General features: G+C 39.0%; 1 protein-coding gene across 1 annotated transcript in view; it reads right to left on the bottom strand.

Moving 5' to 3' along the window:
* Nucleotides 1-26,082, bottom strand: part of LOC139735016 (neurexin-3-like) — a 113,620-nt gene that overhangs the window by 54,591 nt on the left and 32,947 nt on the right. The window contains exons 2-3 of the mRNA XM_071645793.1: nt 24,333-24,637; nt 16,586-16,750 (exon numbers count right to left, since the gene is read on the bottom strand). Coding sequence (XP_071501894.1) covers nt 16,586-16,750; nt 24,333-24,637 — 470 coding nt within the window. The remainder of the gene's footprint in view (nt 1-16,585; nt 16,751-24,332; nt 24,638-26,082) is intronic.

Genomic DNA, 26,082 nt, shown 5'->3' with positions numbered 1-26,082 from the left:
TCTACTTGATTGCCCACATTCAGGTACACAAAATGGCTCTGATGATGCAGCATTTGCGCTAAACATACAAACTGTGTGAATCCCAAACTAGCAAACCGTAGTTCGCATCATTGCTATAATCATGAACAGTCTGTAATTTAACAACCCCACTCTGAGTGGGTGATTTCTCTTTCACGTCCAGCGCAGAGGCACACGAGAATTGATCGCACATTTCACATTCAAGTGGCATTATTTTGGTTACATACACACTTCAAATACAATCAATCTCCCATCGCTCAATTAGATTGTTTGGACACTCAATACTTTCATGAACAGAATTCAGAATGCACTTTGCTAAATGGCACGTTGATTGAAATTCTAATCAAAACATCAGGCATCACTGTCACGGAACGTGAGCATAATGATGATTATTGATCACGTTGAAGACAGAAAGATCGAATTGTCTTTTCCCCCAGAATAAACAGAGAGACAGGGGGTAACGGATCCTGGTGGGGACCACTAACAGGCAGTCTAGACTTGAAGAGCTTGCTTTGTTTTTGCACATATTCATTGCTCTTTCCAAGACAGAAATATATCAAAATAGCAGAGAAAGGGGTTTTTTTTTTCATTACTATTCATCACACAGCCTGTTTGTGACAAGTTTCAAGTATTTGTTGTGAGTTTTGGCATTTTCACTTGTTTTCATCCTGGTTTGCAGGTTTTGTGTACTTATCCTGCAGACCTCCCAACCTTTACAAGCCTATACATTTCTCACTAGGCATACTGTTTTTGTACAAGTGGTTTTTATGCTGATTAAAACATAATTTATAATTAATACATTACATCAGGATGTGCATAACCTCACATTTAGCCTGGCAAGTATGACTAAAGTGGGTATCTACTTGTGTACATATATACATACATGTTTATGTATACATGTACATCATTTTTTGCATTGAACAATACCATGTATCATTTTCTAGCATATTACATTATTACAAACTGTGATAATCTCTGTTTAGAATACAAGCTTAAGGAGGCATGTTAGCCCATAAAGGGCAAGACCATTTATAGCTTAAGAAGTAACAACAGTAAATAAAACATGACCATACCATGATTTTGGGGTCTCATGCAAATGTTCACATGTTCACATGTTCACATGTTCACATGTTCACATCTACAGTAGACGAATGCCAAATCTAACACGTCAACAAAACATTTTTACTGAAGCTGTTTACCTTTCATTGCGGAGAAACTGCACAAAAATACATGTAGGCCTACATGTGTTTCATATCAAGATCAAACAAACATCACCATATGAATTCTTGGGGTAAGAATGATACAACAACAACAACAACAACAACAACAACAACAACAACAACAACAACAACAACAACAACAACTTTGATACATTCATAAGATCCTTGGTGCCTCCTAACTTTATTTTTTTATGAATATCAGTTCTGTCAACAATTTTAACATTATTTGCTAGATATGCAGTTGTAGCTATTCTCTCTTATCTACAAGTTCTCATGGAGATTCCAATCCTAATCTTGTGGGTGATAACAAAACGGAAGTGAGCACATATGGTTTGGTTCTGTTATACAGCAGAAAACAGTTCACCATTCTAAATTTTTGTAAATCAAGTGGTATTTTTTAGATTTTTAAGGAACTTATTCATGAACAGAATCACATAGTCTTCAAAACTTGCTTTAAATGTGATTTATCAAAAAACATGGGGTGGGAAAACTGCAAATATTTAGAAAGCTAATAACCAATAAAAAGAAGGCAAACATCTAACAAAAAAACCCATAAAAATATTGGATTAATCAGTGAATGGAGTGTGGGTATTGAAATCAAGCACTATTCACACGTTTGTCTCAATACAGGATCCCACTTCTATTTGCCATGGACGTGGGGGACTGCTGGTCGACAGGAGGCAATGTTCAGAGTAGGAGGACCCACAAATCACTGCAGGGACCGTCACATACTGCTCCTAAACGAGTCGCGGATCGGTTATGACACCGGAGAAAGGGAACGCAAATGTCATATTGACTTTTCGGGCTATACATCCCACAAGAACTGAGGGCTTGGGGACTACAATTTCACCACCTGTGTTTGATCGCTCGACTTGTTACAAAAGTTATGCCCCCCCCCCCCCCCCCCCCCCCCCCCCCCCCCCCCCCCCCCCCCCGTGTTCCCTTTTCTTCTCTTTTATTTTCCTTTTTTTACTTTCTTCTTCGAGGCTCAAAAATTCTATGACTGGAGACCATGCTATGGTAAATAGTGCTAACCCAAGGGAAAATAAGGGAGAAAAGAAGAAAAAAAGGGGGAGGAGGCATAGCGACTATGGAAGGTGCCTCAGTTGGGAACTCACATCTCTTTAGAGTTTCTCCCCCTTTTGCGCCCCCTTCCATCACATCTAGTAATGAAGTTTCCGGTAGTAACACAGGCGACAATACCACATTAAGTTTCATTTGTTTAGTGCATTACAAGAACCCTGCCCGGAAACAAATTCACTTATGCCTTTGGAGGGGAAAAAAAGAACTTAGCATGTATTTACATGAGAGGTTGAGAAAACTAATAATGCCGACTACGCAAATTGTTGCTATCACTTGAGATAACATAAGAACTTGTAGAAAAGGAGCAACTGGAAAAGAAAAATCATAAATACATCAAGATCCAAAAGCAAGACCGTAAGAGGAATGCCTAAGGCCATGTAAGAAAATGTGTTTCCTCTATGTGGATACATGTAGATGTGGTTATTCTGTGTCATTTCAATGTGATATCTACTCATGCAGTCAGAACTGAAATACCACAAGAACCATTGTGTATCGTCCTCCTGAAATGACGCTTCACCAAACTTGGAATGTCCTCTTGACAGATGACGAATTTAAATCTCTTCACCTCTGCTACTTGACTTCGGGGAGCAGAATTTCCATCGGGATCATAAATTGTCCATCTAGTACTTGAAAGTATACTCCACCTTATGATGGATATCATAAGAAAAAAAGGAATGGGTAGTCATGGAAACCGTCTCCAACTGATTCGCTAATGACGGACAGAACCAGAGTGGCTCTTTCCTGTTTTTGTTTCCAAGACATAATTCATGAGCAGTGGAGGACGGAACGGTCCCCGCCCTCCCCCTCAATTCTCTTTCTCCTGCATGAGACAGTGATGCAACACATCAGTTTTAATCTGTCATGCTATATAATATGTTGCAGCCTGGCGGAATAGAAAGAGGCAACGCTGGCCTCAGCCAGAGGAGGCAAAGAAGGAAAGAGAGAGAGGAGAGGGAGAGATGAGCAGACTGGATGAGAGTTGAAGACCCATTCAAGAGGAAGATTCCTTTGAAGAGTGCTAATGGACAGAGTGCACGCTTGTTTTTCAGTACGAGAGACGATAACTGACCACTTGATATGAATGGAACATTTCAAGATAAAATGCCAAGCAGAAGGGTTTATTTGTGTTTGTCCCTCCTCTTAAAGCTTGCTGCCTCAACATTCTCATCCCACTCCACCCTCTCCTTACAAAGGGCTTCATCTATTACCAGACAGCATTACGCTCATCATCAAAACCAAAATAAAGATAGCACTGGCATTACTTATCTTCACAAACAAATACCGAATGAATAATAAGATGATAAAAAAGTTATTGGAGTCAATAAGAGATAGAAGAAGGTATTATTGAAGTCCAGACAGATGACTGACCTTTACAAAGTGAAAGTGAGGTCCATCCCATACAAATATGACATAACTTATTCATTGTCCTGATGCAAGCTCTGGAACAAATGACAAATGTCCCTTGTCATGCAAACCAACAAAGAGCCTAAAGCTCTGTTGGACAGTAAAAACAAAGCTAGGAATTTCTTCCACAACTCATTTAGAGACCAAGGGCAGGATATACCTCACTCAGATGCTAAATGTCATGCACTGCAGACCACCACTTTTTTTTTTACTGTTTTCTTTTTCCCCTCACAAGAGTCACAGAGTTTGTGAAAGAGAATTATTCCTACATTTAAATGATCTCTCTGCAGCATATGACATATGACACACGAGTTTGAAAATGTCAAGGGTACTATCAGAGTGCAGCTCTTGTGAGGATCGGCACGGAATAAAGGGAAGATAACTTCCTGCCTAGATGGCTATTGCTCCTGACGGATTCCGGGAGAGCATCTCACCAGCCAATCTGCAAACAGAATGACCCCAATAATTTGAGCCGATGGGGTGAATGAGCTTCCACCACGTGATCAAACACTTCTAATGGCCGAGGCATGGCCGCCCCCACCGTTGGAGGGGGGCCGGTGTTGACTCAGTCCCACAGTGGGAAACACAGTGACGAGCACCCACCCACAACCAATGGCTTCTTCTACCAGAGGCAGTCATCTCTCCCCTCTACCCTCTTCCATTTTGCCCAACAAAAACATTTTGTGATCCTTTAGGAAGACAATGAGACAGACATTTAGGAATCTAATCCCTGCATCCACTAATGGAAGCATGAAAAAACATGACCAGTATGGCTTTGTTCTGTTGTTTTTAAGCAAAAGAGACTGTACAGAGTAATACTCTAATCAAGGCCTTCAGCTTTTCTAATAGGAAGAAATGTGGTATCAGATGTATTCAAATAAAAATTATTCAAAATAGGTACTGGTAGTCAAGATACTTGACACAGGGTATGGTAGCTTCTTGGCTACAATATAGAGGTGAGTAGATAGACTGAGATATGATAGACAGATAGAGAGAAAGGAAGATACCTTTGATGGACATAGATTGTGATAGATAGATGGATGAATGCCATGTCTAGGATGATGATAACTTTTAAGCTCCATCTCTATACTTGCAGTTTGTGCAAACTTTTAACACAAACTCCTGTAGCCACAATTAATGATGCATGCCTTCCAAGAAATTCAATTAAGCCCTCATACTTAAATAACTTTGACCCTTCATGCAACCATCACAACTGGACCAACAACCATTCATCCTGTAACAACCAGAAGAGTAGGCAGGAAACTGCTCAACAAGCCTCTACTAGAGAGCACCAATGAGCTATGGGTGGTGGAAAGCTATGAAAATGACTGCTACTTTAATCCTGATGTGCAATACACCAAAAGACAAACAATGAAAGAAAACAGAGCAAATAAAAACCAATAACCCATCCAGGTCCATATACTATTTAACACTTGCCGTGATGTATGACAATAATATCAATCAATATAGCATGTTCCACTAAATCTGAGAGAGAGAGGGAGAGAGAGAGAGAGAGATGAAGCGCATGAGAAAAAAGGAAATGAAAGCAAAACCTGGACGACCATTATTTCTGCCAATTAGATGATTGCACTTAGATAAGGCAGAATAAAAGAACGGATGTAGCCAAGAACGAATCCATCTCACCTCATAAACAGTGACAAATCTGGCTCAATGCATCACGGCTCGTCACATGTTTTATGAATGGGGGGACACCCGCAGTGAATGTCATGTTTGCCTACGTCGTAAAATAGTAAAAGGGCCACCCTTGCCATCATAAAGATTACAGCACCAATTCAATTAGGAAGATTGGTAGGCAGTAAGAGGGGAGGATGGGCGAAGATTGCAGCGATGATGACAGAAAGGCATCCCATGGTCAACCTCCCACGAGAGCGGAAACCGATGGAGACGTAGGGGATGAGCAGAAGTGAGCTAGCACAGAATGTGAGACATTCTGGGTATACCGGTGGAACAAAAAGTTGTTTGAAACCAGATGAAATGAGATGGAACGACGCCCACGCCAATTGTTGTGCGCCTCTAATCATCGCCTTTTTCCGATGTGCCGTTGTATTTTGATTGACCCCGCCCGGGGGAGATTGTGTCCTATCTCCTTTGTCTCTGGTCTGCTGCAACATTTCACAGGGCACAGACAAGGAGGGGAAACCGTAACTCTTTAATAGCGATAGGTTTCTGGGATCTAAAGGAAAAAATGTATCAGTGGATCAATGAGAGTTAACCTGTCTGGTAGAGGGGTAGTTCATGTTTCACATGATCAATGAAACAAACAAACAAACAAACAAACAAACAAACAAACAGATCTGGTCTTGTAATCCTACAAAAAACAAAAAACAAAACATAAACAACAAATTTTGTGAAAAAGTTTAATGCTTCATTCCGCAAATCTATAGTCATGAATACTTTTGGAAGGTCTCCACTTTCCCCCCACCACATTTGATTACTAATCATTTTAATATATCAGTTAAAGTTTGTAACAGATAGTAAACCTGATACAAGATGTACTAGAAGTGGCTGTGACCAAATTTTGATTCTTTGAAACACTGCATTATAAACAGGAGGTAACTGTTTTAGTGCATTGCTACTACTCATGCATAAATCAATTTCAAACAGACAATTTTTAGTAAAAAAAATAGACTTTTTTTTTTCATCTGTGGAGTGGAGTTTTTGCTTCAATGCCGATGTATGCTGGATGGATAAGAAGAAATATAATATGGTGCACTGATTTTGCCATGTACAATTATACTGCAAGCACACATTGTGTGTGTGTGTGTGTGTGTGTGTGTGTGTGTGTGTGTGTGTGTGTGTGTGTGTGTGTGTGTGTGTGTGTGTGTGTGTGTGTGTGTGTGTGCGGGTGCATTTCTGTAGGGGCTGTACATTTACACATTAAATGAAAAGGAAGTGAATAATATGAAGAGATTACACATGATAGTGATGAAATGCGACACCAGCAAAATGTCACATAGGATGTGCGAAAAGGTGTCATCATATTGATATGCCCACAGACGCCATAATTTCAAATGAATTGCACTTCTCTACTTTGCACACTAGCTGTGTGGATATAATCTTCCTTCAATTTATTGCTGAGAACATTTTACATATATGGGTGCAAAACTAATAATAATGGATACCCACATCCTAGTTTGTGGGTCGTCCATTTAATCAAATCGTATGATTAAATTCTTCCATCGTTATCCCAGTCACTTTCTTAATATCCATAACAATAACTGATATCCATACCGCGTGATATATGAATTCCTGAAGGAATTTGGGACAGACTTAGGTGAAAATCCCTTTCATTTTGGGCAGATTTTGTTCCTCTCACATGCACGCTTTCAAAAATGAAAGCAGATTTTACAGTACCTGGTATACTCAAAACGTCGTGCTCTGCCTCCTTTTCATTGAGCAATCCAAAATGATATATGACTTCATTACTTTCAGCAATATGGCTGTTCCTATTTGGTTCATTACACTAAGTGGCAGGGTTTTAAAAAAAAGAAGAAAAAGAGAGATGACTGTAAATCCCTACATGAAATCTGTGATTTAATTTCTGACTAATCAATCACAAAATTCGCATGCCTCCCTGCCGTGCCCCACAACACTGTGATCACTTCTCATACAACCATCACACTCCTGATAAGCTGATGCAATTAAACAAATGGCAGTCATAATCAGGGGATAAAAGAAAATGGATATATTATATCACCGTGGTTCCATCCTGGCTAGCGCATAACAATAGCCCTTCCCCACTGCCCCATCCCATTCACCTTTGACCCATGAAACTCATTTTGGCTTTGCTCGTAATTACAAGACCTCATCCGACAGAATATATATCTTCATTGGAATGGACATATGCTAATTCCAACTGTTGGTATTTTACCTGCCTTGTCAGCACCCCATTTAACCTGATCAGAGCTAATTAAACTATCAAATCAATATTGGGTTTGTGTTTTTCCACATGGAGGTCTCAATAAGTACTGCTCTAACACTCACAACCCATAGTAATGACTAAACTGACTACAGATAAAAGTTTTATTAGCACTGAAGGAGTTAAGAAGCATCTGTTTGACTCATTGCCTTCTTGTCTGTGAACCTTGGTATTTATCAGACCAAAGGCCTGTCTTTATCTTGTGACAAATGTTATTCATCTTACCCAGCTTTCCAACTAATATTTTTTTTTGGTGGTACTTGGGTATTCCTCAGCCATTTCACAGCATGATCCCTACTTGGTGTTCATACATGCATGTCAGTATTTTTGAGCCTCCATTTTGCAATGTTTCAATGTCTTCTGACTATATATAGTGGATTAACTTCTCTTTCCTTTAAACATGACTAACAGTATGATAATGATCATTCAAGAGCCACATCTACAAGTGAAGACTGTAAACAATTTTCACTTGCATAAAAATTTCACTACACTACACTACAATCTATTTATCTATTTATTTTTTTGGTAGTGTGAGCACACATGATGAACTTAATCCTCCAATCAAATATGTGTTTTTGTTGTTGTTTGCGTGTAGAAGTGAATCTATAGGTGTGTCTTCATCAGCCCGAAGTTCAAACTAGCGGGACATTTTGCGGTCTTAGTAAATAGCCCGATACAGCGAATGTGCATCTTCATCAGCTCGAACAGCCTGCTTCGGGAAAATATAGTCCGAAAATTAACACATGCGCACTTTGCAATATTACTCTGCCTAGCTCGCGGTTCGAAAGTGGATTTCCCCGCTCAAAATCTCCTATATCACCGTATGTACGTACGATACTACAACCAGGGAGGTGAGCGGTACAACAAATTCTCTCCAAAGGGATATTAATAACGCTACTCTTTTGTCCAGTGAGGCATCGTATATGAAGTTAACAAATTGCAATGTTTAAACAAATAAAAAATACACACAATCTGCAAGAATCTTCAGCTAAGGAAGAAGTTTACAAAAAACAGCTAGCATGCACGGCACTGAGTTTTATTAGGGAGGTTAGAGAAATCACCTCCCTGGTTTTAATGATGTCAACAACAGTAGGCCTATATGTGATCCTGGATGAATACACCGTGCGTGGGGGTAATGTACTATACACAATACTAGCTTGTACATGCATTTTCCATTGCCAGCTGGCTAACCAGAAGCGTGGAGGGATCGAGAAAATTTCGGGCTGATGGAGACGCACCCAAAATAGCGGGCTATTTCACGAATTAGCGCTCTAGTTGACGAACTAGACCAAGATTTTGGGGGAAATTTTCCCAATCAAATAGCGCGCTATCTGCGTCTTCACTACACAGATAGCGCGCTATTTGGACATCGGACTAGTTTGGTAACCGCAAGATAGCGCGCTATTTTGAAACTTCGGGCTGATGAAGACACGCCTTATATGAGCTGGACTAAGTTTGGCATGTGATTAGATCTTCCAGCCCAGTTAGTGCTAGAATGATGTAATCCCCTCACATAATGACCAGAGTGCAGCTATGACTGATCCCCGTAACACTCACTCAGCTGCACATACAGGCTTGCAATCCAATCAAGGGGGCTCCTCCCACAAACCATGACTCTCCAACTATGAAAAAAGACCTTTATCGATTTCCTCCGACAATAATTAATATTCATTGTCTCTGCAATTAAACCACACTAACTGGCAGGATGACTACAGGGATATTAAAACAGCAGCAAATGTCTTTCTAATACTTGATCATCACATTGATTGATGACATAGTGATCGCAGTCCAATCAATTGAGTCACACTAAAATGTTGCATTTGTTAGCTTTGCATATTGTTCAATGCCACAGAGTTCTGGAATTCAAATTACTTCTATTAGCTCCTACAAAGTCTCGACAGTGAAAGTCTTACATCTTGATAGCGTAAAGTCACGACTTTGCATATATTTATTCCTGTAAAGGTCACCAATAAAACACAGTCAATCATGTTCTCTGAATCATTTGCAAAAATAATAATTCAATGTCATTCTCGACTGATATGCCATAATGAAATCACAAGATCAACTCCATTGATGTATATGGTATAATGTACAATTTTAAGATCTACTCAAAAGAGGCCATGCTGCAATGGCAGTTCATTATTTAATGTGAGAATTATGAAACACATGGAACATGCGGTTACTGGTAATGATTTTAGCTATTCAGATCAGAGAAGCATACAAAGAGTGAGAGCACTTTGAAAATTTATAAATCATGTGACATGAAATCCATGGTAGCTACAATAAGGCATTCAGATTCACATTAATGTTTCAGTGGTCTTTACGGGTACAATGCCAGAGATATCACATTTCCCCATATACAGTGAATTCTTCTTTGATGCATATTGGTCAATGTTGCTAAAGAAATATCAATGTCAAGAGCTGATGATGGAGAAAAAAAAATACAACAGAAAAGAAAAAATATCTGGGCCCCAAATCATAAAATGTTGTGATTGATTGCTTAACCAAGGGCAGTAAAGTAGTTCAGACTGACCAATCACAGCATAGGATCAAAGGATAATATTGTTTGTCTTATCAAATGTAATGGGGTCCTGTCTATTTTGTAAGGTGTGACAAGTTTCTTTGCAGAATGGTATAAATCCCAGAGACTCGGCTTAGAAAAGGATTCTTCTGCATCTGTAAAATGTAAGGCCTAAGTGCCCAAAAAGCAGAGCAAATTTAAAAAGAATGATTTTCAAATTTTGAAGCAAAATCATTACTGTACTATTATTCCCACTACTGGTGATAATGATGATGATGACAGTAATAATGACAATAATAATTAAAAAAAAATTAAGATCTTCTTCTTCTTTTTCTTCCATGTGAGGTCTAGATTATGATGAAGGAAAACTTATTATCATAGTGATACCGCATAATCACCTGACAATAATGATAACTCAAAGTTCTTGTAACAGAGTTCAAAATATTCCCCACTATACCTAATGGCTCCCACAGTGTCCAGCGTAATATTTAGCAAGGTGATCAGGCTGCTTGGTCTGGGGATTATGAGGCTTCGTAACAAGAGTATCATCAATCACCTACAGTTGCAAATTCCTTCCAATACCTTTGGGATCCCGCATAATTAAGTGTCCGTAACTTCCGCTTAATCAACTGCAGAAGGGATGGGGAAGGCCACTGGTCAGATATTGTGTCCTTCAAATATCATTGCTGTCGGAAGTACTGCCTTTTTCCTTGCAACAGAATTAACAGTAAGTTCTAGGTATCATAAAATGATAGTGCATGTGATGGGGCTTTATGCTCTCTTGCAAAAAAAAAAACCCACATATAGAAAATGGGATAAAATTTATTTCCAATTAAAGATGGGCAGAGGAATGATGAATGCTCTCTCGTTTACTGTGGTCTGATTATATCGATGCTGTTATGTTCCGTTTTCTTTTGCAGCTGTGGTGATGTCGCGACTACTCCTCTACCATTTTGCTTTTGTTTTGTTTTTGCGTGTGTGTGTGCATTGGTAGGAAGTACATGTATGTGGCAATATTTTGAATGCAAATTGAGTGAGAGATAGGTAAAATGAGCCCATTGAAATAAAAACCTTTTGAGATTCCGAGAAAGGACTGTAATTTATGGTGGATATGCAGCGTTCATACGCATTCACAATGGGACGTATTAATGGAAGAAACTGAATTGGGATTTCCAGTAGCTGCATGCATCAGGGACTCTTTTTTTTTTCAGTGCCCGTAATGAGGGATAAACAAATTCTCTTTAGGTAAGCTGACATTTTACTTACGTTCCGCCCACGGTCATTTGGGACTTTTTTTTTCTTAAAGTGCACTGGCACATGATTCAGATGGGCAACAGTACATATGCAATCAGTAAAACAAAAAGTGATTACATGATTTTGCAACAATCTCTAAACTCTGTCACTAATTCATTGGAGACAGAATGTCGGAATGTAACTCCTGATACTCACATTACTGCATAATTCTAGAATTAATCCTGCATAACAATGGTGATGACTATTTAATGATGATGAGGGGTGCATGACCCTTTTCTTCTCGTAATAAGACCAAAGGATCGCAGCATCTTCTGAGTTTACTGCCGTAATGTTGACATCGCTAATGCAGCGCGGCAGAGTTTGCAGAAATGGTCATTTTAAGTGGGGCGTATTTATACTCCCAACTCATGCCAATGTTTTTTTCGGTGCGGACACAAATTACGGGCTAATGCGGCAAGAAACCACCGGCGAGTGGGTCGATGCCAGCGCTAAAGTGGAGATATAATGAGGGGACAAACAACTTCACAGGACCGCATGTTTTCCGGGCCATGGGACCATGCGACCGGGCTGTGGAGATGACGGTAGGGGTGTAGGAGGGAGAGTAAGGAGAGAAGGGATTAGCTAGCTAGAGGTAGAGATAGAAGACAAGGATAGAGGGCTTGAAACAGGGATTATATGACAGGCAGTGATTATCAACATACGTGGTTTAACTGCATCAGTACAACTCTGAAATAAACTTGGGTCATCCCACGAGACAGACACCCACGAGTCATACAGCCCATGAGTTCAAAACTAGGCAAATAAAGCCCATGAATTCGAAACTAGGTAAAAATAGCTCATGAGTTTGACATCACAACACAGGGCTCAATGTGTCGGTGTCATGGACCTTGTTTGCATAGTGTCACACTCATGGGCTGCATGACTCATGGGCTGCATGACTCGTGGGCTATATGACTCATGGGCTGTATGATTTGTGGGTGTCGGTCTCATGACGTGCACCCAATAAACTACCCACAATGCCATCGGTATCTTAGCTTAGTGGTCCTGGAAGGGTAAATCAGGAAAAGATGTGAGCAGGTAGGGGGCTTCGGAGCGTGCATGCACACTCTCTGTATACGGAATGCTTCCCAGCATTGGATGCATGTGTATCATGAAAATGCACAAACAGACAGAAATTCTGCACAGAATTTAAACACTCTGAACATTCCGTAACAGCATCAACTATGACTTGTTTTTCTCCTCCAAGAACTCATTGCCATGCTAGTGATATTTCACTGCTATGTGTTTGTACAGAAAAAAAAGACAAACAAAAGTCTTCCTTAGCCTTAATGTCCCTTGTGTGGAGTAATAGCTACGTATATTTATGATGAGAATAAAAATTCCCATGAAGAGACATAAGATATGGACTATCACATTATCTGAGTTAATGACAAATCAGAACAAAACACTCAAAGCTATTGGAAAGAAAGATGAACAGCAAGGGTGAGAGAAAGAGAGTGGTGAGGATACATAGAAAGTTGACTCACAGAGGGAGAGGAGGAGGAGGAGGGAGAGGAGGAGGAGGAGGGAGAAGGAGGAGGAGGAGGAGGAGGAAGAAGAGGAAGAGGAGGAGGAAGAAGAGGAGGAGGAGCAGGAGAAGGAGGAGGGAGGAAGAAGAGGAGAAGGAAGAAGTGGAGGAAGAGGAAAAGAAGGAGCGGAGGAGAAGGAGTAGGAGGAGGAGGAGAAGGAGGAGGAGGAGAAGGAGGAGGAGGAGGAGTAGGAGGAGGAGGGGGAGGAGAAGGAGTAGGAGGAGGAGGAGAAGGAGGAGGGAGGAGGAAGAAGAGGAAGAGGAGGAGGAAGAAGAGGAAGAGGAAGAAGAGGAAGAGGAGGAGGAAGAAGAGGAGGAGGAGCAGGAGAAGGAGGAGGGAGGAAGAAGAGGAGAAGGAAGAAGTGGAGGAGGAGGAAAAGAAGGAGCGGAGGAGAAGGAGTAGGAGGAGGAGGAGAAGGAGGAGGAGGAGAAGGAGGAGGAGGAGGAGTAGGAGGAGGAGGGGGAGGAGAAGGAGTAGGAGGAGGAGGAGAAGGAGGAGGGAGGAGGAAGAAGAGGAAGAGGAGGAGGAAGAAGAGGAGGAGAAAAAGAAGGAGGGGAGGAGAAGGAGTAGGAGGAGGAGGAGAAGGAAGAGGAGAAGGAGGAGGGAGGAGGAAGAGGAGGAAGAGGAGAAGGAAGAAGTGGAGGAGGAGGAAAAGAAGGAGCAGAGGAGGATTAGGAGGAGGAGTATGAGGAGAAGGAGTAGGAGGAGGAGGAGGAGAAGGAGGAGGAAGAGAAGGAGGAGGAGGAGAAGGAGAAGGATGAGGAGGAGGAGAAGGAGGAGGAGGAGGGTGAGAGAGAGAATGAAGACAGAAGACTGGTAGAGACTGAGAGGAGACATATTCATCTAGCTTCCATTTGCCCTGGCATGAAGAAGATGGGAAGATATGACACTCCTCACACATCAACCCGTGAGGGAGCATGCATCAGCACTATATTAGCCAGCGCACAATTACCCAATTGATTTGGAACTGAAGACTGGGAAAAATGAAAGCAGGGAAACAGACCAAGCAGAAAGTGGGGTAATTTTAACAACTGCAGCGAAGCAAAACGGAGGGGTCAAATTTTATCATAATGCACGGCATATGCGCACTCTTGCATAAACGGAACAACAACACGCGCGTACCACTGAACTTAATAACATGTGGTGCGCTGGATGTCTATCTTTTTCTATTAACTCTGTCACGATCGACTGCAATCTGTTCTGTGTATGATATGCATAGTATTCGAGCATGGTGGTCGTAAGAGACTTAAGATTCAGGTTAATCTCAAGATAACATGTAAGGAAACTAAACTTTGGCAATAGAATTAGAGCTGTTGAAGAAGCCTGCAATCATCTTTAAAAGGATGGAATACTTTTGGTTGAGATGAAGCTTCAGGTTTCCAACTTTTACTGACTGAATGATCCATCATGTGAACCTAATTTTTCAGGTGCCACAGACTGTATCGTATCAACATGTAGTAGTATGTCTTACCGTGCAAAGTGACTATTTTTGGCATGAATGTACTGTATGATACATATTCGTTTTAATGATGTAATGTCAACAGCAGCTCCATCATCCTGCAGAATTAATCAATAGATGCCTCATACACTGCTGTTCATAAATGACAGGCTGTCATCTTGCTGTACAAGCTGGGTAGCACCACGGTATTGAAAACCAAGGCACATTGCTAGTTCATCTTCAGGGTCATTGATCGGGAAAATTTCATCCTGACGTTCAAGCGTGAAATCGAGTGAGCAATTGCTCCGGTCATGACCTGATTTTTTCGTTAATTAGTCTCGGCACGCAAGCACAGGAAAGAGCACATTCCTTTACCCTTGATTGAATTCTGGTGTACTAACTGTGATGTTGAAACTGTCATGGAAGGTGAATGTGTTCTGTTCAAATTCATGAAATTCGTAGGGCAATTTGTCAATCAGTTGCGAATGTGTTCTGGTCGTTCTCATGTCTTTTCATTTCAAACTAAAAAAATATGAGTCAAAAGTATTACAAGTCGATTCAAATTTTACTAGATATGACAAAAGCCAATGAAAATGAAGGATTCACAACCAAATTTGTCAGATAGTCAAATTTTTGTGGCACTTTTTCCATTCTTCAAATTTCTATCAAGTCTGTGTCAATGATGAACAACAACTTCAGATGGTTTATATGGCACACTCTAAAGGTCCATTTCTGAAGATGTAAATTTCAGGAATGTTATGAAGATACATTTATCTAAATCTGTCTTTCAAAATTGTCACTAACTTTCTGTCAAGAGGTTGTTAGCATATTCACAAAAGCTCTCAATTGATAATAGCAAGTAGGATTTGTGCAGAAAAAAATATATGCACAAAGATCAGAGTACCTAAATGTCTTGAAGAAAAAAGGAGTTTTTCAAAAGTTACATTGTTGTGTGTCTTTTGCTGCTTCCTGTTAATACAGGATTACACACCAGTAAGGGACTGAAATAAATGTTTCTAAATCCAATTCTGAGGTTCAATTGTGATAGGAATGTTGTTCATTGTTCAGTGAAAAAAAAATCCAGCATGCCTTCTAATGACCATTTCCACCATCAACTGCTAAGCCAATAGTGAGAAATTACCTGCATGAATTCCAGTACAGCTTGGAACACTTCAAAGGTAGGGGATACCTTTTACAGACCTCCCAAAATGCAGCAAAACATTAAATATGAACCTCAGGGGACTTGCTTAGGCCACTGCTTAGAAATTTGGAAGTCAACCGTTATCTAAAATTTGAATAATGCACAAAACTCAACTACTCAGTAGTTCTGTGTGTCAGCCACACTTAAGCCTTTTTGTTGCATTCTTCTGTATTTGTGATCTATAAACACAAATCTAAAAGTACTAGAGTTGATGTAATAACATATAGAGTGTGTGGTAAGAATGTATATAGAAATGTTTGTAAGTGTTGACGAACTTTCTTCACAAAATATACATGATGGACACACATGCAGTACATGGGTCTGCGAAGGTAGCCTAGTAATGTACTGGAATTTACGGTGAGCCCCGAAAACAATTCAATTCAAAATCTAACCGTCAAAAAAATGTACTAAATGTTACCTTCCACTTTCAATACTTTATGGGAGTTTCTAAAATGATATTCTCTTCAACATACCACTGTATTTATACAACTCTTCATTTAAGGCGTGCAAATGGGATTCCCTACCTACATGCATTTCTTGCAACTCTTAATGCATTAAAAAAAAAAGACAGTAATGAATTTGAGGCCTGCTTAATGTCATACAAGATATCCTCTTCACCTGATGATCCATACAACTTTAAATAGCAGGGCTTGAACAAGGAATATGTAAACTCATGAAAATCAAATCTTGCATATATTTCGTCAGAATCTCCCCAAAGTGGGAGGCAGTCAAATCACATGATCCTCTGATACCAATTAAATAATCATTTATGGACGGAGATTTGATTGGAAATGGGAAAGGCTTACAACATAGAAAAAACAAACAAAAAACAAAAAACAAAACAAAACAAACAAACCAAAAAAAAAAAAAAAAACAAAAAAACCCCCCAAAAACCTGCATCTGGAGGAGGATTATAAATGATGGATGTAGTTACTTACATCTCGCAGGTTTCCATGGAAGTTTTCTTCCACCTCCCTGTATCCTGGGGCCGTCCGAGGGTCGGGAGCGCCCCCCACCAGAAACTCTCTGGATGCAGTGAGGAGCATGAAGTCCCCCTCTGACCGCCCTTGTGCCCGGATGCTTTCATCAACTCGAACCGTCACCTGTGGGGGGTGGGGGTGGGAGTGGGGGGGGGGGGGGAGGAGAGAGAGACAAGAGATCAGTTTTATTTCTGAAAATGAGTTTTGAGAAATAGCGCGGGGACGGGAAGAATGAGATGTCAGGGCGAATTCTCAGTGTCAGGAGTGGGTCGGTAAAGCCATCAGAACTACCTCTTGATAGCACAGCTGGTGGACTCATCACATTATGTGAGCTGGCATTCAGCAAAGGGGGGTTTGTGAGAGGACGGATGCAGATTGGGATACCCACAAACTCCGGTTGCACTCCTCTTCGACGGCATATCAGCTGCTTACATCCCCACCGACCCGATGTGACTGCGTTCTTCAGGAGGAGGCTATAATAGATTGATAGGGGTTATTAGTTTCCTTCCAATGCCAGCTGAACAGTTCAGCTGAGAGAAGAAGTTGGATGGGTCATCCTGAGTTGAGTATTCAAAGGGTCTCCTTCCTTCAACTCACACAACATATTCAACTGTCAATCCACAGAGACAAACTGTTCTTTTGAACTTATAATCCAAAAATAAATTCAAGTAGTACAATTATATTGAGTCAAGTATTTTAACATCACTGCATTGTCTATCTAAACACACAGTATCCTGGTAATGAAGACAGTTATTCAAGCTTGAAAACAAAAATCAAATCATTCTATGACATTGCAACATATGATTCTAATATCAAAGAGTGACAAAAAAAAGTGCATTGGTTGTAAATTTTCCACAAGCTTGACTATGAGACATCTAATCACTGCAGTCAGATATGCTCTTGGCAAATCTTGTGGTTTTTGGTACTCAAGCATACATAAACAAAAATCATTAAAAATATTTAAAAATCCCAATTCAAAGATGAAGGTTGAGAAGCTCATAGAATATGACTTGCAATAGCTGAATCCTTGTACTTTTGTTAAAGAGATCATATAGATTATGAATGAAACCAAACAAATGGGGGTGGTTGATTTTTTTTTCCTCAGAAGAAACCAAACATCTTAAATCAGTACCTGCTCAAGTGAACAAGGCAATATTCCCAAAGCCTCTCTGTATGGCATTATTTACAGTGAGTGAACATACATTCAATCTGAAGTAGATTTGAATGGTGGATGCCTGTTATATTTTTGAGTATTCTAGAATGCTCTTAGGCAACCGTCAAAGAGAATACAGGTGGAATCAAAAGGGGAAAAGGTAAAAACAACAACAACAACAGCTACTACACAATGATTCTTAGATGCAGTAAGTAAGTATAAAGTGTGTGGCTCTGGACAGGTGGGGACTGTATGCTTCATATAACATTCCACTGTAGCTTTATTCCCTGGGCAACATTCCAATACATTGCATTTATTTTTGTTTCCTTCCCCAAATGTGCAAAAAAAAAACCAAAAAAAAAAACCAACCAAACAAACATTAAAATCATTTAATCAAGTCATATTAGAAAATCACTGCAAAAAAAATGGTAAGTTTTGATTACAAGTATGAAACCTGAAATACATATTTGCTTGAGAACATTTCAAGTGGAAATACATTATTCCCTAGTGAATAGCATTCTACGCAAGCGTAGCGTGCAGGTGGCTGCTACTCAAGAATTCAATCAACAGTTTTGTATCGTGGAGCTTTACGGCTTATCTACTTGCAATACATGTGGAGTTTTATGCATGCAGGAAAAATAATTGCATTCTTAATGTCATCCGTGCTTGAATAATTCTTGCTCAGTGACAGTTCACAGTGCATTCTATGATGACTTGGCATAGTGGAGAAGCAATTTTGGTCTCATCTGCAATGATGATATATATGGATCAATTTAAGTGTAACATGTAGTCATGAATTATGTATTTACAGAATGAAGCCAGTGGCAGCGGTGGAAGTACTTTCTAATTCAAAAGTAAGAAACCAAACTATGAAGCTGTTGTAGTCTATATGACACATTATGTTTTAATGTGTATGGATGTGGAGGGGTCAAGTCCCATCAAATGGTTCTTCCTTGTTCAGATTATAGAAAGTGAAGGCGTTAAAACATTTCAGGCAAACATATAGGTAGAAAATATTTGCTTCAACATTATCAAAGAGGCATGCCAGGAAATTTAGGAAAGTTTGCACTCGATCTGTAAGCAATATTCCACAGCAAATGAGAAGATATTCTCAATTAGTATTAATTGATTGTTTTGTTTTGTTTTGTTTTGCCAGAACACGATTTGAATAAAATTGTTGGTTAAACTGATGTGATTAAGGGGTGGGGGGGGGGGGGGGGAATCCCCTCCTGCATAACATTCATTAATATTCAACTGAAATAAGCTGTGTGGAATATTTGCCTGGAGGAATGGAAGAGGCTTTTACACTTGCTTCATCTCCCCCAGCTTGCTGCAATCAGCGTTTTGTTTTTGAAATGATAGTGAGATAGCATACCCAAGCACTCAAGACCTTTCTTTTTTTTTCATACGGCACATTATTCTGCGGGGAAATTATCTCCCGAAGGCCACAGCAATTTGAGCGAGTACTCAAGCTTGCAGCGACACCCTCCGTATTCAGTGTCGCTCAACTTCCGACGGAAAGAGGGAGAGTATGAAGCTATTTAAACTGGGCAAAGCATGCTTCTTGAATAATGTTGACATACTGAGAGATTAAAATCGGTGATTGATAGCCAAACATGAGCCCTTGCAATTCCTGCTTTTAAGCACCAACGTCTGACATCTTTTTTCTTTTTTTTATGAAGATATTCACATCCAGTAATCAGCTTTTACATGTACATACATTTCCATTTCATAATCAGATGGTTTGCACATGATATATCACACATGATCATTCTAATTGCACTAAAGTGTGAAGTACAGTATAGTATGCTATGCGCAGAATTACAATTCTCTAGTAAGTTGTGCATGAGGTTCAGCTTGCTTGTAATTAACATCACATCAATTTTGTAATCAACAATAGGTTTTAGCAGAAAATGCTCATGACAGAGAAAAATATTGATTTTTTTTTTTGTAAAAGGCAAAAGAAAAGTCTTTGATTTGTAAAAATTTTAGAAGATTTGATGGTCAGTAAGTCAACAAAGACAACCTCCTGGACATGTTTAGGCATTACAGGCATAAAGCAATCATGAATATTACTGAAAAAAAAAATATAATTGCCAAGTAACTTAGATATGGCTGTTTTCAATAATTGAACGGCATGCAAAGGTGAAGACCTTCTTCATTACTCCTCTGAATTTTCACAATTATTCCTGATATGGTAAACGTGTGCAAATGCTTTCATTTTACACAACTGCACTTGTTTTGATTAATTGATCACATACTTCGATTACACAACATATTCCAGCCAGAGGTTTACATCTACAATTTTGACAGATTACTGAAATAATCGTTATTGTATCAATCTTGGTAATATCCTACATATGTATATACATTTTTACATTGGTGTATACAGCACAAACATATCAAAAATGATTTCCATGAAAAAATCTGATATTACTATGATGTGTGAAATTTGACTCACATGGGAGCATTTCAACAAATGCCATTATATGTTTTGTTTTGTTTTCTTTGTACAAGTAGGGCCTACATGTTCAATACAAATGCGAAAATTGAACATCACATTCCTTGCTACTGGCTGATATACACATAATGAGTTTCTTATTTGCTTAGTCATGGTGTCCAAATCAATACCAACATGAATCATATCAAGCACACATCCCCCCCCAAAAAAAAATAGATGAAAAAAACATAAAGCATGATATCCCTTCATTTCACTTTAAAAAGATTACTTTTTTTCCAAAAGGAGATAGCAGAGTTACATCAGAATAAGCCAAATAAATCCAAATGAGACCCAATGTTTTGCACCTGCTTACAGATGTGTTCACAGGTGTATTGCACACGGTCACTCGATAAAACGATGGTGGGATGGATAAATTTCAATTACTCACGGCGATAGCATGGTTTCTAATCTTGCCACTGGAAGACGGCCAATTAAACCGACAGCCAAATTTCATTTAGTTCTCGTCCTCTTACTACCGCCAGCCCATCACCTTGTGGCTGTTGTTTCAGGCTCTGATTTGCAACACAGACTAATTTTGTCCTCTTTTTCATCATTGCTTCCTTTAATTCCGTGGTGCGGAATGGGATATTAGTTGTTGCTGATATCTGATCATCATTTTTCTTTTAAGCTCATCTGTCTTAAAGCAAAGACTTTTCCTTTTAGGCAGATTCCTGGCAGAAAAGGAGAATAATTGATTTCATTGCAATGGCTTGTGCCTGAGGATGTCTGGGGAGATACGGCAAGATCATCTTTCAGACTATTTCTCGAGAACGAAATGCTCATTACAATAACTACAGTGAGACCGATGAATATAAAACAAGACCTCACGGCCAGAGCGCACAGCTGCAAAAGAAGTGTTCATACTGCATGTTGAACTTAAAAGCCTGTGTGTGATGCTGCCTTTCTATTGTAACTTTCAAATTCTTACAATAGTTTGACAATCATTTGGAGAAAATTAAGATAGTCTTGGAATCAGAACCTTCCTACACCATGCACAAACACTGACGAATATTTTGGGCTTTGGCTTTGTTGATACTTTGAGGACTGAATGGAATATGAAACCCAAATATAAATGTGAATTAAGGGAATACATCAATATTCAAATAGTCAAACATACCAGTGAAGTTTGAGGAGAGTCATACAATTTGTTCAAAAGTTGAATTATTAGAGTTTTTGGTGCACCTATCACTGGATTAGAAGACAACGCTTTGTGGTGTTGTGTATGAACAATGATTGGAAAAAAATATAAGGAAAATTCAACATATCTTCACTTTTCTAGCATTATGAAAGAGCACTTGACTTACTGCATTTGGAAATCAAGGGGAATAATGTTATTCTGTTAATATGTTACTCTTTACGTCAGTAACAAGTGGAGGGATTGTTTTCCTTTCATGAAAAATTCAATTTGTGGAATTCTTCTTTGTATTTTCTTTATACAATTGTACATACATGACACCACAACTGTAGCAGCCGTGCCTACACCACAACTGTAGCAGCCTTCTCATCAAGCGATGGCTGTATCAAATCTTTAAAAATCTGTAACCTTGAAACAGATTGTCCGATTTTCCTCAATCTTCATGGAAGTAATCTACAAATATTGCGGCATTCACTCAATCCGCATGTATATTTGGGTTTCATTACCCTTTAAAAAGTTGCAGTAAATGGAAAACACATGCTCTGAGTGAACATATGACATACTATCCTGTAATGTGCAATGCCCAGGGTTTTAAAAAAAATCATAGAAATATTTGTCAATGGTAGACCGGAGCATTAGCAGTCCATGCACATGCTGCTTGGCCTCATCTGCTAACAACAGAAATCACTATGGGAGGGACTGATTCCTGTGTAAAGTGTTGAGAAAGGCCTCATACACACATACACATACATACATTGTAATCACTATTGTTGGGTTTGTACATAGCAGCTCACTTTTCAACCTCTGTTGCAGCCCCCTGTCCGCAGACGATAGGTCTGGTTGTGATGAATGCTAACATGCAGCACATAAACATTACTTTATTGGATGTTTCAAAATGCTTCGTTATCACATCATTGCTTCATTTATTTTTCATTTTCGACAAGTCTCACCTTTTGGGGAGGTTTGCTCCTAGGCGAGTGTCACCCGTAAAATATTCTCTGCTTGATTTTGAATCTTAACGGGGTTTGAGTCTATTCAAAACCAATTGTTTTTCTTTTTTCATTGACTTCTACTTACGTCTTCAGTAGGGTAATGTCCATCAACAATGAACGGTTGTACCAAAGTACGGAACTTCTACCCTTTATTTTACAATTAATCAGTTCTATTCACATTCATGACTGCTAGGTATATATATATTTTCATATCTTCTCTATGAAATTACGCTGAATAAAGAAATGACAAACAAACAAACAAACAAACAAGAAGCATGACTTGTTGAAAGAAGTGTGTCCCGTGTTCATTTGCTATGCACAAGAGTGGGTAGCATCAGTCATGCTCGGGTTCAGCCAGTGATAGTTAATGGACCCTATCATGACTGGTTCCATGCCAATGACTCTTTTTCTTTCTCTCGTCCCTACCTTTCTCTGCCATCTTCTGATCCCATGTTTCAAATAGCAATGACCGAAAAAAGCTCCTCAAGTTATTCTCTAGAAATTTCAGATTGCGCATGTTGTTATTCTATCTGCTGTTTACCTACTGATCTTCTTTTTATTCATTACCCAGTTGGAAATGCCTTTTTTTTAATTCCTACATCCTATTTCTTTATTTCCCTAAGATATTTTATTCTACAATAAACAATATAATATCAGATTCTTTTAATGTGTTTAACCTCACCCACTAGGGTATTGTCAGAACAGCAGTGAAGGGAACTGAAATATACACATGTTGTATGATGAAATATGCAGAAATTCCACAGATGCTGATGGCAAACATGATCAAAGTTCCTACACACAAAAATGGAACTAGATAGCATCAGTGAAGATAAGCCTATTTCAAATTCTATTCACTGACATTCAAAATGATCCATGATGACCTAAATGCTAGTTCTGAAACCTCATCTTTCAATCAAAATCTTTTTAAAAACATGAAAGAAATGACCCTTGCAATAACCACACAAATTATCATATTTTCATATTTCAATGTGCATAGATTAACCACAATCAAGCTTATTGATCAACAACATTCAATCCTGACTTCCTTTTATTTTTGGTTATTTTCAAGATTAACATCTAGGGAGCATGGAAAAGAAGGGGCAATTGTGTTAAGAAAATTTGGGAGACTGAGTTTTGTATTATCAGCACTCTCATTTGTTAGATAACAAACTCAATGCTCTTCCCAATGTGTCAAATTGAATCTATTTTTTTATTTGCATTGTCTGATAAGATTTAAGATCATGTTTTGTCTTAACATTTGTTTTGCATTTCTTCATTTCATTAGACAATTTGGTACTTCACATCCAAAAACTATAGGCCATGCTTATTTTTAGCTCCTCCACAATGTTCTTTCCATAAATGATTAATTTGTCTTAATTAGTCTTCTAGCTACTGTGTTGCAACTAACTAATTAGTAACTCATTATTTCATTTGCTACAATATCACAATGGAGGATTTGTTTAACAGAAAGTTGTATAATTGTTTGGCTCTATCGCTGGTGTGGCACACAGAGTGCAATGAAATTGATATTTGTTTTCTAAATAATCTATTGCAGCTGTATTCTCTCACCATGATGTATCATTTCTTTCCATTTGATATTCCAATGTCTGCATTTTTTTTTCTCTTGAAGTTGTGAGATTAAAGTCCATTTTCATTTTGGTCAGACAAAAATATGCTTTGACAGCAACTGCATCATTAAACTTATTTCATTTCTACGTCCCAAAGGGAATGAAAATGAATGCTTGCGATACCTCAAAGAGCAAGATGAGCATAACTACAATCACAACTATTCTGAGTGAACATCATGCATCCCTTTGGAACACAAACAAAAACAGAAGAAAAGCAAATAAATTCATAAAAATCGCCAAAAAAAAAAAAATCTGATGCGACAGAGTTGAATCGATATGAGCCAGCTATGTTTTTACCTCCCAGTTTTCTCTGGTGATGCGAACTTTGTGCCAGGTATTGTCGATAAAACCGTTCGGCTTCAGCGAGCTGATCAGCTCGCGGAACTCCCCGGAGCCGACGTTGACCGCAACTTCCACTTTGCCGTGGTTCATCGCCGCGTAGATGAAGTCGGAGTGCTCCCCTACGGAGAGAATCAGTCCCGTCGGCCGAATGGTGCGAAACTCAAACATGGTCTCGTCCCGCGTGCTGCTGATTTTCCTTTTGTGCAGGGAATAGGAGATGTACTCGCTGCCCTCAAATGTAGCGGAAGTTGATTGTTTCACTGTTGATCATTCAACGACACATATAAAAAAGAAAAAGAATCATGATACTTGACATTAAGACTGCACATGTTTAATCTTTCTGCACCCATACCACTTGTAATTAAGCTACAATTTGTTCCGAATAGAATTCATTAGGAGACTTAACAAAAGGTATGAATGAGTTCATGTTCCACACACATGCAACATATAGATGGAATACATGCATATAATGAAGAGTGGAAAAAGCAGAGAGAGGGTAGGAGTTCATTGGCAATTTGGACAAATCACGGATAAACAGAGGGCTGAGAAAAGGAAGGAAAATAAGAAAACAGGGACAAACTATGACAAATTGATGATGGGTCAAGAGAGAATTGAATGACAACAAAACACAAAAACTTTTCACTTCTGTCTCCATTTCCGTCTGTCAGTCTGTCCATCTCTTTGCCTCTGTTTCTGTCCACATCCCCCTCCCACTCTCCCTCTCTCTGTCTTTTTTTTTTAAATTCTGTTTGTGGTTTTCCCTTCCAGATGTCAATACATCAGCAGCCCACAAGGCAATATGGCAGCTATAAGAAATCCACAGACTTGTGGACGGGCTCAGATTTGATTCTGTCATAACATATTCATGGCACACCTCATAGAGAGTGACTGACTGCACTTTGGAAGCACTGGCATGCATGAAAAAAGACTTCCACATAGAGACAATCTATTTCAATTGGTGTCAAAAAACAACATCAACAGTCCTGACTAGTACACAGTACACTGACAAGAAGACATTGATGATTTTTAAAGCTTGGTCATGTGATCAAATCAAGGGCATATTTGCCCGTCACAGGCTTTGCAACCCACTGATAGCTCTTCTCTTTTCAGCTTGTCTTATCAACACCGTACAGTTTGCCAGTAGAATGGAGCTTAGACTATTAAAGGGATGGTACAGCTTTGGTTAGAATGGTGATTAAGATTTTAATTTTTGCAAGATAGTTAGAAACCACTCATTTGAAATACTAAAGAACATACAATTCTAGGAGGAATTAAGAATTTATTTAATCAAAATCTGTTTTGAAATGGCTGAGATATCCAGAAACAAAGTATAACACAGTGGTCTGAACAAAACGTGATACCCCTCCTTTTATTAGTTTTTTTTTCTTTATCTATGTTTTTTGATATCTCAGCCATTTCAAAATCGATTTTCATCAAATAAACTTTTCATTCCTCCTAGAATTGTACGCTCTTTAATATTTCAAATACTATTACTAATACAATTACTAGTAGTGGTTTCTGATTATTCCACAAGAAGTTAAAATCTGAATCCCCATCTCAACCAAAACTATACCATCCCTTTTAACTCAGAGAACATCTTAACATATCTATACATATCATATGAGATGGTTCTAATCTGGAATTCGTCTGGTCAACAAAAGACTAATGCAATTTTTGTGCAAAAAGCTGCAATACATGCAGCAAC

The sequence above is a fragment of the Diadema antillarum genome, unplaced genomic scaffold, assembly GCF_040938485.1.
Source record: "Diadema antillarum isolate AM-2024a unplaced genomic scaffold, OU_Dant_1.0 scf00000027, whole genome shotgun sequence".
Lineage (NCBI taxonomy): Eukaryota > Metazoa > Echinodermata > Echinoidea > Diadematoida > Diadematidae > Diadema > Diadema antillarum.
This window is presented reverse-complemented; position numbering and strand designations above follow the sequence as displayed.